Genomic DNA, 12,291 nt, shown 5'->3' on the forward strand with positions numbered 1-12,291 from the left:
ACGTCAATACGGCAAAATTATTGACTGACATTTTGTGTGACATTTGGAATTCAGTGTGTGGATTCCCCTTTCACAATATATCCTTGTTATATTGGCTTGAAAGTTCAAATACATTCTTAAGAGAAAACGCAATTCTGTAACTGGTCTACAGACATTATATTTTAATACCTTTCGAATTACATTTACAGGACCACGTACCAACAGCTGGGTAGTTTATCATCAAAATAAACGTCTTAATTGTTTTACATTTAACATGTGTAGGTGTGGTGGTCTCACATTTAAAAAAATACATTTAAGTGAGAATAAAATAACAAATGTATTCAAGTCAAAGGAGAAATCTAGCCAAAGACCTATTGTGTTCAGTATGTAGTTAAATATGCACACAATCCTGAAGAGTAGGACTGGTTCAAAGGCAGCTCACAAATGCAGAGTTTCTCCTTGTAGAGAACTTTCTATTTTGACTTTTTTCAGACCACAATGCTCACAGGTTGGTCGTGCACACAAGTGTGTGTGCCCCTCAAGGCAGTCAATATTACTGGTGTCTCAATCTTATGTTATAATTTATGTATACATGATAAAATATAATTATCATATAAACACATGCACGCGCGCATACATATCAAACGATAGATTTTTCCGCAGACTTCTCCCGTTACCTTGTAAAATTAAATATTTCAAAGCCCCATAGGGGTAAAAGAGCCTTCTCAGTTCACCTATATGCACACACATCTGCAGGGACGAGCGACTGCCCTTCTGTAGTGGTGCATTGTGGGTCAGACGGGAGGGACCTGACCGTTCAGGTCATTAAAGTAACTGTCCCTCTGCAGCTGGAGCGCCTCCAGGAAGCTTCGCACCCGGTCCTCCCGGTCGGTCGCGTACGTCAGCAGGTGCTCCTGCCGGCTCTGGGGGTCCTTCCCGTTGCCCTTAGCGCTCCCAGAATGCATCAGGAGCTCGGCCACGCAGCGGCGGTCAGCCTCGAGTTGCTGGAGGGCCTGCTGCTCCTTGTGCATGTCTCGAGCTCTCTGCAACATAAATAATGATAAATAAATAAATAAAAAACGCTCATCACAGGACTTCACTGGCATTCCTAGCCAAATTCCCAATCCTGGCCCTCTCAATCTGCCCACCTAATTCCCCATAATAATTGGCTTGATAACCATCTCCCCCCCCCCCCCCCCCCCCTCCCGTCCCTGTGCCTGTCAAGCTCAGCCAAGATTTTCGGCAGCACTTTGGCACAAAATGGCGGCCGCACAACACAGTAGTTGGGTGCTGCACATCAATGGTTTAGCTGAACTTCCCACCTTCACAGCAGAGGGCTTTCAGATAGTGAAGGATGGTGTATTATAATTTTCATTATTTCAATATTTCATTAATTTTAATTATCATTAGCACCATGCTTTCTATTATAACACATAATAAGGAATACATATTTTACAATCTAGTAAGAGCCTAGGGCAGGCCCTTAATGCCAGTAGTACAACTGCTTTTATTTTCTAGATAGTTAATTGATTAATGTTGCTGACAGTATACAGTACAGTACAGTATACAGTACTGTGTAAAAGGCATCCAAGATTTTTCAAATTATAAATTTGGTTTTAGATATTTTTACATTACATTTTTGGCATTTGGCAGACGCTCTTATCCAGGGCGACGTACAGTTGATTAGACTAAGCAGGAGACAATCCTCCCCTGGAGCAATGCAGGGTTGAGGGCCTTGCTCAAGGGCCCAGTGGCTGTGCGGATCTTATTGTGGCTACACCGGGATTAGAACCACCAACCTTGCGTGTCCCAGTCATTTAACCTTAACCACTATGCTACAGGCTGCCCCATTTGCAGTAATTAATTGCATTAGTGTCTGTACAAAAGAGCAAATTTGAGATTTCTCAACACTAATTATCCCAAAATATAAAATGTTCCAGTGAAATTTTGTGAAATAAAAGTAGACCACTTTTCAGATTAAAAACTTGATTGAGGCCGTCTGGGTTTACCCGGACAGCCAGAAGCAAGCGAGACGGCCAAAGTCTGCAGAAGAACTGGGACAAGTTCTCCAATATGTTTGGTACAACCTACCAGCTGATTTTCTTATAAAACTGCAAGCAGGACAGTGCACCAAGAGAATTGGTGCCATTTTAAGGGTGCAGGGTGGTCACACAAATATTGATCGATTTCATTTTACGCTGTTCACTGCTCTTTATAGTGAATCTTTCTATATTTATATATTTTTAAATTTCATTATTTTCCAAAGCATCTTTGTGCCGAAGACTTTTGCACTGTACTGTGTCTCCTGACCTGCCATCCAGGGGTGGCTCGAGGGCTGCAGGATCTGTAGCTTCATTATTGCGCAGCATCTAAGTGACCAGTTAGCAGTTTATTATCCAATGAACTCCCCTCGCCTGGTTTCTTGGGCCTCAAGTCTTTTGCTGATTTTAAGGTCATGCTAGGACTCGGAACCGTACTGTCCTCTCGGGTCCTCTTCACTTGTTCCTTGTTTGATCTGCACTTCATTGTATGTCGCTCTGGATAAGAGTGCTAAATGCCTTGTAATGTAATGTAATGTAATGTAAAAGGTGTTTAAAGATTAAGAAAAAAACACGCGCAGTTGTTCTCCAGGGCTACTGTTGGGCATCCCCCTACAGTAAAGGCTAATATGCTTTGCATTTATAGTTCAGAGTAGTGTAGTTCAGTATCGATTTTTAAAAATTTTACACGATAGCAACCGGCTTCGCCTCAAACCCCTCCACTTTGTTTTTGGATTCTAAAAATGAACAGATGGATAGCAGCCTGTAGCCTACTGGGACGCAGAAGGTTGGTGGTTCAGCTACAATAACTGTAATGTAATGGATGGATAAAGTGACAGGAAAATACCTGCAGGGACAGGTAATTCAGCTGATACTGTAGAATGGCTTCACACAGGTTCCAGAAGGAGTATTCTGGCCACAGCACTGACTGGAACACCAAACACGAATAGGAGGTCTGGCACAGAAATGACATAATTACTTTAATTTTCACCTTCAGGCAAGAACAGCAGCATGGTACCACTCTCAGTTCTACTAGAAGTAGGTTAATATATTGAGCGCTGTCAGCTACAATGTACTGTTGGCTAGCTTTCACTTTTATAATATACCAAACAGCTCATAACTAATATGTTAACTGAAATAGCTCATACTGCACAATTGGGAGCACCATTTGAACTGTTGTATGGTAGGTACTGCAAAATAAAAAACAAAAGGGTTCACTCTGGTTAAAAGGAAGAATTCACAGCACTTGGTTCAATCCCTACTATTATTACTTTTTGTGACAGTAACACATAAATACAGCAGGATTCATTTTTGCATGTTATAAATACATCCGTTTCAAATTCTGCCATGCCATGTCAAATTCTGTCATGTCTTCCAATTTGCCGTTGTAATACAATTCCGATCAAGCATTACTCCACCGTCTCATTGACATGAGACTTGATTCTGAAATCGCAAAAGAAAAAGACAAGTGGTGGATCACCTGAGTGCTTTCATAAAACATGGGAGCAGGGTTCTTCTTGCCTATGACTATGAAAATCTAATAAGCAAGCTTTCCTGTACAAGCTGGCGTTACACGCACACTACTTTAGATGTTAGTTTTATCGTCTGCTGCAGACAATCCGACTTTTCTGGGTTAATTTTTCCCTTAACAGATGGTCGGACTGAGAAGGGGTGTTGTCCGTCCTATGCAGGAACAGGATGTGGGTGTGGCCTACCTGCCACAGCAGGAAGTCGCTCAGTCGCACTTCCCCCGAGGTACGGATGAGTAGGTCTGGATCCGGCGAACTGCTGCTATAGAGACACTCACTCAGCAGCAACTCTGAGACGTCACTGAAAAGATATATATATATTTAGTTTTTCATATCTAGTTTGCTGTCTACGGGAAGTTTGTCATGCAACGGTGTGAGTCTGTAAGACTAATCTGTCGTCTGAAGTTCTAACAATGCGCTTCACAGTTGAGTTGAGTATCGTGGTGGTCCTGCAATTTTAATGCCACCTTCTAATGTCATTTTTTTTTTTTTTCATTCATAATTTCATGGATGGCACTAGTGCCTGCTGAAGCACTCGACGGTCTGTGGCCTAAAACACAGCATTTTCATTGTTCATTTGCTTTTGCAGACAGCATTTTCGAGAGCCATTGGCGCTTCCGGCTCATTACACTACATTAACACCAGGATGTTCTGCTGAAGCAATTCAGGGTTAAAGTGGCATTGGTCACAAAGCGCGCTCAAAGGAAGACTGCTTGTAGCCCCCGAACTGAAAAGAGCAAGTCTCAAAATCCTCCTACAGAAACCACACAGACAGGACCTTTTCCAGCTCTTTGAAGACTGTCACACACAGGCATCACATTTGATTTCTCGCCCATTGCCGTATGAATGTGTCACCTTGGTGTGAAATTATGGCTTCACATAGGTTAAATGCTCTCCATTTTGCTGCCTTCAGAGCATGTTACAAAGTAGCTTTGAAGGAAGGTTCACAAAGGTGTGAATGTGCTTATGAGAAATGCAGTCAAATGTCATCACACCATTCTTGTTCACAGGCTGGCAACTCTTATCCACACAAAAGGCCGTTCCATGCTACAAGATAGTGATCAGCGAGGCGCACATTTAATTTCCTTACTTAAAGGAAACTGCGTCGTCAAAACCCCCCACAACATTATTTAACGAGGAATCGCTACCAAAAACGTACACTGCCATACAACGCCCATGTTGACAAGGCTAACGCCTTGCTGCTAGGCCGGTTACCCATGCAGGGGATTTCAAGTGTGAAACTGCACACTTCCTTTGTAATTCCGTTTTTAAACATGAGGCTATGCAAGCCGAATCACCTGCTGGGCGGAGCTGAATGAAACAGAGTCCCAACCCCTGTCTAATCACATTCAAAGCCCTGAACTTTCTACATTCATTCATTCATTCATTCATTCAAAGGTTTTACAGAGAGGAGTGGAAACACAATCTGTGCCAGTGAGGTGGCTGTGCTTTAACAGTACAGCTGAGGTCGTACACACAGTCCCACTGTGAAGTCTGAACCATCTAAAAAAAAATCTGCACTTGCAAATTAACATCTGCTCCCGTCACCAAAAAAGGGTCCATTAATCTTGACCTGAAACTGAAGAGAACCAGCTCTGGCTGTGGCAAAGCGTTTAGCGTGTACTTGTCAATTCCTGAGCAAAATTTCCACAATGTTCCTTAACAATGTGAAGAGCATACAAACTGTTTTTCCTCTCTGTTCTGTGACTAGTTTGCTCCCGAGCTGTGGACCTTTTTTTTCCCCAGCCAAGATGCGGATATTCCTTTAATTAATCACAACGCAACTGACTGTACATCACCTGTTGCTTGCCTTCATTTCCTGCTAAATGTTCTGAAGATAAATGTTTTTAAAATTACCCCTACTGCTATCTAATGGTGAATGGATTGCATTTATATAGAACTTTTATCCAGAGCACTTTACAATTGATGCCTCTCCTTCACCCATTCTCTCACACACATGCACATGGACATGGACATGGACACACACACACACACACACACACACACACACACACACACACACACACACACACACACACACACACACACACACACACACACACACACACACACACACACACACACACACACACACACACACACACACACCAATGGCAACGGGCTCAGCACCAACCAGCTCGCAAGGAGCATTTGAGGGTTAGGTGTCTTACTCAGGGACACTTTGACACACCCAGGGCGGGAGACTGAACCCACAACCAGACCGCTCTTACCTCCTGAGCTAATGTCGCCCCCCCCACATGAGAATGAGATTGTGAATGAGACGTGATGATGATGATGATGATGATGAGTTACTGATGAGAAGAAGATGCGAGACTCTGGTACCGTGTCACTAAAGATCTTAAAAACGCGTCGTACTCACAGGACGAACCCTTACCTGGACCTGATGAGGCCCTGTTCCACCCCCCAGGCCATCTCTCGCACGGCGTTAGTGATCTCGTGTCGGGAGGTGTAGGCGAAACACACGTTCAGGAAACACCTGTTTGCAGAGAGAATGCCCCGTGTCAGTGCGAAGGCCACACCAGGAGACACTGGGCAACTTGAAAAAGCTACGCCTCCACTTAATTATACCTGCCGTGCAACCTGCCCACACAGATAGTTTCACTGAGATTTGACAAGCTTTCTAGATAATCCACTGCAGCTGGTTGGCTATATTTTTGCCCTCAACAGCACCCTGGGGGCAAACTGCCATGTCAAAAGGGGTAATCTCACACCTGCATGTTGTTTTTTCCCCTCACTGAGATGCCACAGTCAAAATTAAGAATCAAATCACTTTTATCCCAATACTAGCAATGCAATGCAATGCAACGGACCTAAAACATGGTTGGCAACCCTGGTCATAGAGCGCGGCAGGGTGTGCTGGCTTTCTTTGTCACACAGCACCACTGATTTATTAATGAAAGCAGCAGAGTCATCTCACCACACCCGGTTCCCCGTCAGAATCTGTTGCTGATTTTGAACCCTGCAGCTCTCCAGCACCAGGGATGCCCATCCATTTCAGTTGCTTGCACTGACATCAACATTTTGTTCATAATATCCATTTCAGTTGCTTGCACTGACATCAACATTTTGTTCATAATATCCATTTCAGTTGCCTGCACTGACACCAAACATTTTGTTCATAATATCCATTTCAGTTGCCTGCACTGACACCCAACATTTTGTTCATAATATCCATTTCAGTTGGACATTCAATACGCAGCGAAACGTAACGGGCAACAGACGAGGCGTCTATAAAACATCCTGCGCAGAGCACAATCGGGCACAGCTCAGGCCACCATGGGAAGGGGTCCTGGAGGTGAGAGCCTACTTGTTGTGCCCCCGGGTGGACACCACGGCCTTGGCGATGGCCTGCTGCAGGTCGAGTGGCAGCAGGGCCAGGTCCCCCAGCACCCGGATACACACGCCGTGCTTCTCCAGGTTCTCCCTGCCGGGAGGAAGAGGGCACAGTCACGACCGTGCAGCGCGAAAGGCCCGTCCACATAAACAACTTTACAGGTACAATCGGTCAGTTCGGACTTCTAAACGGCCGAGAGAGGAACAGCAGCAACAAACACCCTCAAACCACAACGCTGTTTATCCCTCCCCCTTCTCTATAAACGTGCTGCCGTTGAAAAGCCATTGGCTGTGGCAACTAGAACTCATTTTCAACCAATGAGCTTGAATTATTGTACAGCCGTACGATGTTTTGGTACAGAGGGCCGGCCCGTCAACTGCATATTTTGAAACCTGAATTTAAGGACGATGAACACAGGCAGAGGGTGAGTCCACATGTCAGGGAGCCTTTTTCAATGATCGGAAGGGATTGTATCTTAACTATTACACCTTTAAAGGCCCACCTGCATATGTTTCCTGTTTTTGAGGTTCTCATATCATCGAGATTTTGGTTTGTGTTACATATTGATCCAATAATAATACATACAATTTTTGTCGAAGTATGCATGTTTGTAAAATGATTTCCTACGTGAATGTTATGCCCTGTAAATTTGGATAGATTTTGATTGAGTGTTTTGCAGACCAAATGTCAGAATGGGCAAGAAATGTGATCTAAGTGACTTGGAATGATTATTGGTGCCAGACAGGGTGGTTTGAGTATCTCAGAAACTGCTCGGATTTTCACGGACAACAGCCGCTAGTTTGGAGAGAATAGTGCGAAAAAGAAAAAAAACATCAAACACAAAAACATGTTGATAATGAGAGAAATCTGAGGAGAAGGGCCAGACTGGTCAAAGGTGACAGGAAGGTGACAGTAACGCAAATAACCACACATTACAACAGTGGTATGCAGAAGAGCACTGAACACACAGCAGCTTAAGTAATAATAAAAATAAAAAGAACCTATACCTAATAAGGAATTTAATAAGCTGTGAAGGAAGGCTGTGCATGGTAAGATTTTCAGGATGGGTAAAAGCACTCTTGGCAGTTTAAGGATTTTGCCAGGTGAGCATCCTGAGCTGGAGCCCTCTGCTGGTTGTGCTAGTGCACTACACTCGCCTGTACAAAACCTGACCACCTCGAACTGCGCAAAATCTCACGAATTGGGAGTGCTGTGGGTTTTTACTGTGGCTAACTCCGTGCCACATTAAATCCCTATCCATTTATTAAAAAAAACAACAAAAAAAAAACATTCCAAACTCCCTAATCCACAGGTGTCAATCCGCAGTGTCTGCTGGGTGTTTTCTGGATGTTCTCAGCACTTGTAGTTCATTTAAATCTTTGATTGACTAAAGAATGCACACGCCTTGTTTTCCAGGCCTTAAAGGATTTAAAGGAAACCACAAAAACCCGCAGACACATGGGAATTCAGTTTGACACCCCCTGCCCTACTCGAACATTTTAAAATGGCCGCCACTCACTGCTCCTCCAGCAGCCGGGCGAACTTTTGTTTGGCCAGCTCCATCAGGCCGTCCACCTCCTCCTTGGAGCGCTTGAAGTTCTCGATGCTGAAGGCGTACACCGTCACCTCCCGGATGTCCAGGTTCAGACACCAACGCAGCGTCTGTCAATCAATCAATCAATCAATCAATCGATCAATCGATCAAACATGTGCACAAATGAAAAAAAAAAATTGGGTTATAGAAAAATCCACTGTGAACTGCCAACACTAACATCTCTGTCGTATTGTTATTCATCTTGTAGACGCCTTTATCAATGTATCGCAGCTTCAATCATTCCAGACCTCACTGAAAACGCATTAGATACCATCCACAGACACGCCATAAACTGATACCATCAGCTGGGTTCCTCCGAGTGGAGTCTGGAAGGATGGCTTTGCCAAAAAAAAAAACCATGTCAAATAAGGTGCCACACAAAGAAATGATGAATATTATCAGCTTGTGAGCACGCCACCAACAGTGCCGCCACGCGGCATGGTGCCAGCCTGGTAGAAACGTCCCATGCATCTGTCACTTCCTGCAAGTATTCATCATTGTCCTCAACCAGTAAAGCACCATAAACCTCCTGTGCTTCCGTCTCTTGTGTTTTTGACCAACAACCCGGAATGAGAACAAAAGCACACAAATCGTACTCGAACACACAGGGCCATTCATCTCTTTATTTACTGGAGTTCCTACCATTTACTGGTAGATGTCTCGGTATGGTAGTTACACACTTGGCTCATCTGCCTTGTGTTCATGGACTTACAACCCGTCATACATGAACCGCACCGTATCTGACCTTTTTGGTTGTTTGCCCTATGACCTTCACGTGCACTGCTTTGTACTTCGATTCGGTTAAAATCGTTCTCTGCTCAATAAAACGTGATGTGAGGTCTCCTCCGACGTGACGTGTCCTCACCTCTGCCAGCTTGTCGAAGCCCTGCGTGTGCCCCTCCTGCCTCTCCACGTGGCGCTTGCGGGCGTACCGCCGGTTCCCGTCCATGATGAAGGCCACGTGCTTGGGCATCGGCCCAGCCTGCAAGGTGGAGATCAGGGCAAGGGAGCCAATGAATTGCAAGGCCAATTTGCATGGACTGACACCTGAACTGAATTCCTCTATATTGAAAGTTTCAGAGCTTGCAGTTTGAGTTTGTTGTCTACGAAGTGTCAGACAAACAACAGGTAGAAAAAAAGACGAAAAGAATAAAAAACAGAAGAATACTGAAAAGATGTCAGAGTGACAAATTAGAACAAATCATTTTTAGTTGCCATTTTATTGGATGGCTGTCTGTTGTAAAGGCGACCTTGTGACAAATAAATCAAAGGCAAATCAAAGGCGGATCAACCAGCGGTTACTCCTTTGATAAGTAAACACAGATCACAAATGCAGGTTAAAACAAGCTAAACATGGACAAACAACATCGTTAATAACACCAAATATTGTAACTCAAAAGCGAGCGAAGCCTAAGTGATCGCTTAACTACCATGCAACTTACCATGATACCACAAAAATACGCTCAAGCAATTTTTTGCAATTAATATAATTTAATATCCTGGCTTTACTGGAATGGAGTGACTAAAATATTGATTTACACTAGAAAATTCCAAACAATCTCACCATAAAAATTCAGAAGTTAAATGTTCAACACTGATATTACCTTCAATATATTAGCGGAGAGCCGCTCGATAAGGCTCAGTTCCCCTTCTCGAATCCATGACATCTTGCGATTCTGGGATCTACTCGAATGATAAAATGTTGTTTTTACCATTTATGCAGACAGGTTCCAAATGGCAATGTCATCAGTAAAAGTTAACCAAAATGAAGGTACAAGCACAATCTTGACCTTTCGCTAAAAAGCCAACATTATCGTGACAGAGGCCAGAAAAGTATTTAACGACATATACTGTACACGTACGTTGTACGTAACCCAAACAGTTCCAGTCTGAAACAATAGCGATATACTTCCCGGTTTTTCGTTTTTATTTACCCAGTTTACCGCTTAACCATTCTTAGCACGAGGAAAAAACACATAAAGCAATCAATTCACAGAAATGAGCGTGAAAATTCGAGTTATGGCAATATTATAGCAAAGAGGGTCAGCTATCATAGAACAACACCACTAGCTACATAACTACAGGACGTACACCAGTGCATGTGATAAGCGATCCAATGCTTCGGACAGATATTCCTTATAGTTAAAATTGTAGGAAACTGTCTATCACAAGTAAGTTAAGGACAATTGCACACGAAATGCATTGCAGGGCAAATTGTACATCTGGCTAGCTAGTTAGCTACATTGGTTGAATTGAATGCCAATTTTACTAAGGCTGCCGCGCAAGACAGCTCTAAAAATGTATTTCAATATACCGAGCGAAATGGCACTGATATTACGTGTTTAAAATTGTCACAGAGTTAGCGGTACTAAACAACATTTTCATAAATGTTTAAAAGAAAATGTTAGGTTCCAACTCACGCGGATTATTATAAGATGACGTCCTCTTCCGTATGGAAGACGTGACGTCTTTAGAAAAGCGACTTCTCTCACAGATCCTCGAAATAAAAATGTTTAACTGTTTTCGAGAAGTAAGAGTTTAGTGGTTGAGCTTTTTATAACATTCGACGAAAACCCAATTCTAGAACCTAGCTCAATAAACTGTAATAACTGTACAAAACTCGTTTTCACTGAAGAGCAAGATCCTTATTGCCTACGCATCGACCATAAGAGTTCGGTACGCTGTTACAATATGTTACTTTATCCATATTTTTATATCATTTACAGAACTGATGTCATTATTTATTTTTTTATTATCATTAACCAGGGTAAGTTGACTGAGCATGCATGCTCTTTCGCAGCAACGCCCTGTTAATAATGTGTAGAGGAGTAGAATATCGGGCAATCGAAATATCTGCGCTTCTTCTCTGACGTAAAAAGTAATCGCCACCATAGCTTCCGTTTGCTTATTCGCAGCAAAGATCTATCTATGGAGAAGAGGATGAACGTCAAAAAATAATTTCCACCGCAACTGTGGTACCACCAGTTCAAAGGGGACTACAGTGCGTCTTACTTATTTCCTGATGTGAAGTGACCAGTACAATAGTAATCGTCATACACTTTTGAAGTATTTTCACAGAGGATCAGTGAGTCTGGCAAAAATCTTTTTCACCTGTTGCCTGACTGTTGGATGGGAAAAACTGAGTCAGTTAGATTAAGAACAAATTTGCCAATAACTTCTCTGTTCCTCACCGTATTGGTTGTTTGACTTTTGCAGTAAAATAATGAGTTTACCATGCAGGTTGCACAGAAATGCATTATATTCTAAATTAACGTTTTAAAATTTGTTGAATTAAGTAAACATGGTCTGTCAGCAAGATAAATGAACACAGTTAAACTTTGTGTGCAATAAGTAAATTGGGTTTGTGGTCTAAAGCATGAAAAAAGCATTCCAAGTCCACACCAAAGCAGCTTGTTCGCTAAATAAGAAAAACCCCAAAAACGTGAACTGTCTTTTTTTTTTTTTGTTCCTCCCAATTTGGTAGCCAATTGTACCCCGTCTGATTCAATTAGAGCTAGTATTAGATACACCGCCCACACCCCGTCCCTCGGGCGGCCCTACGGAGAGCGACACGCCTTCTTCAAGCCGTCTCCCCACATGCTGGTAACCGTGATTCGGAGGCGCCCGAGGTGTTTTTTTGTGCGGCGATCTACTAACCCTGCCAAGTCCCTCCCCCTGGAGCAGCGAGCCAATTATGCTGCTCCACATGAGCCGGTCAAACTTGAACCCCGGTCCCCAACTGCAGCGAACTGCAACCGCAAGTCTGCTGCATCTTAGCCAATTGCGCCAACGCGG

General features: G+C 43.3%; 1 protein-coding gene across 4 annotated transcripts; it reads right to left on the reverse strand.

Moving 5' to 3' along the window:
* Window positions 1-146: 146 nt before the first annotated feature.
* dhdds (dehydrodolichyl diphosphate synthase) lies at window positions 147-12,172 on the reverse strand. 4 transcript variants are annotated; one of them, XM_061263552.1, is made up of 9 exons: window positions 12,154-12,172; window positions 10,101-10,179; window positions 9,362-9,478; window positions 8,422-8,564; window positions 6,876-6,992; window positions 5,943-6,044; window positions 3,734-3,848; window positions 2,866-2,973; window positions 147-1,022 (listed from the first exon to the last, which is right to left on the reverse strand). In XM_061263552.1, the coding sequence occupies exons 2-9, from the start codon at window positions 10,161-10,163 to the stop codon at window positions 774-776; spliced, it is 1,014 nt and encodes a 337-aa protein (XP_061119536.1). In that variant the 5' UTR covers window positions 10,164-10,179; window positions 12,154-12,172; the 3' UTR covers window positions 147-773. The 4 variants fall into 4 exon arrangements, with proteins under 4 accessions (XP_061119536.1, XP_061119519.1, XP_061119512.1 ...); XM_061263535.1 differs by lacking the exon at window positions 12,154-12,172 and adding an exon at window positions 11,688-11,925; XM_061263528.1 differs by lacking the exon at window positions 12,154-12,172 and adding an exon at window positions 10,917-11,400.
* Window positions 12,173-12,291: the final 119 nt, after the last annotated feature.

The sequence above is a fragment of the Conger conger genome, chromosome 1 (assembly GCF_963514075.1).
Source record: "Conger conger chromosome 1, fConCon1.1, whole genome shotgun sequence".
Classification (NCBI taxonomy): domain Eukaryota; kingdom Metazoa; phylum Chordata; class Actinopteri; order Anguilliformes; family Congridae; genus Conger; species Conger conger.

What these genes read in the sequence shown, in the direction of transcription:
- dhdds (XM_061263552.1), bottom strand. Translation starts at nt 10,163, where the DNA reads ATGTCATGGATTCGAGAAGGGGAACTGAGCCTTATCGAGCGGCTCTCC. An exon ending in TCCACCCGGGGGCACAACAA is followed by an intron (nt 6,045 to 6,875) that starts GTAGGCTCTCAC and finishes CTCTGCAAACAG; the next exon opens with GTGTTTCCTGAACGTGTGTT. An exon ending in GCGACTTCCTGCTGTGGCAG is followed by an intron (nt 2,974 to 3,733) that starts GTAGGCCACACC and finishes TTTCTGTGCCAG; the next exon opens with ACCTCCTATTCGTGTTTGGT.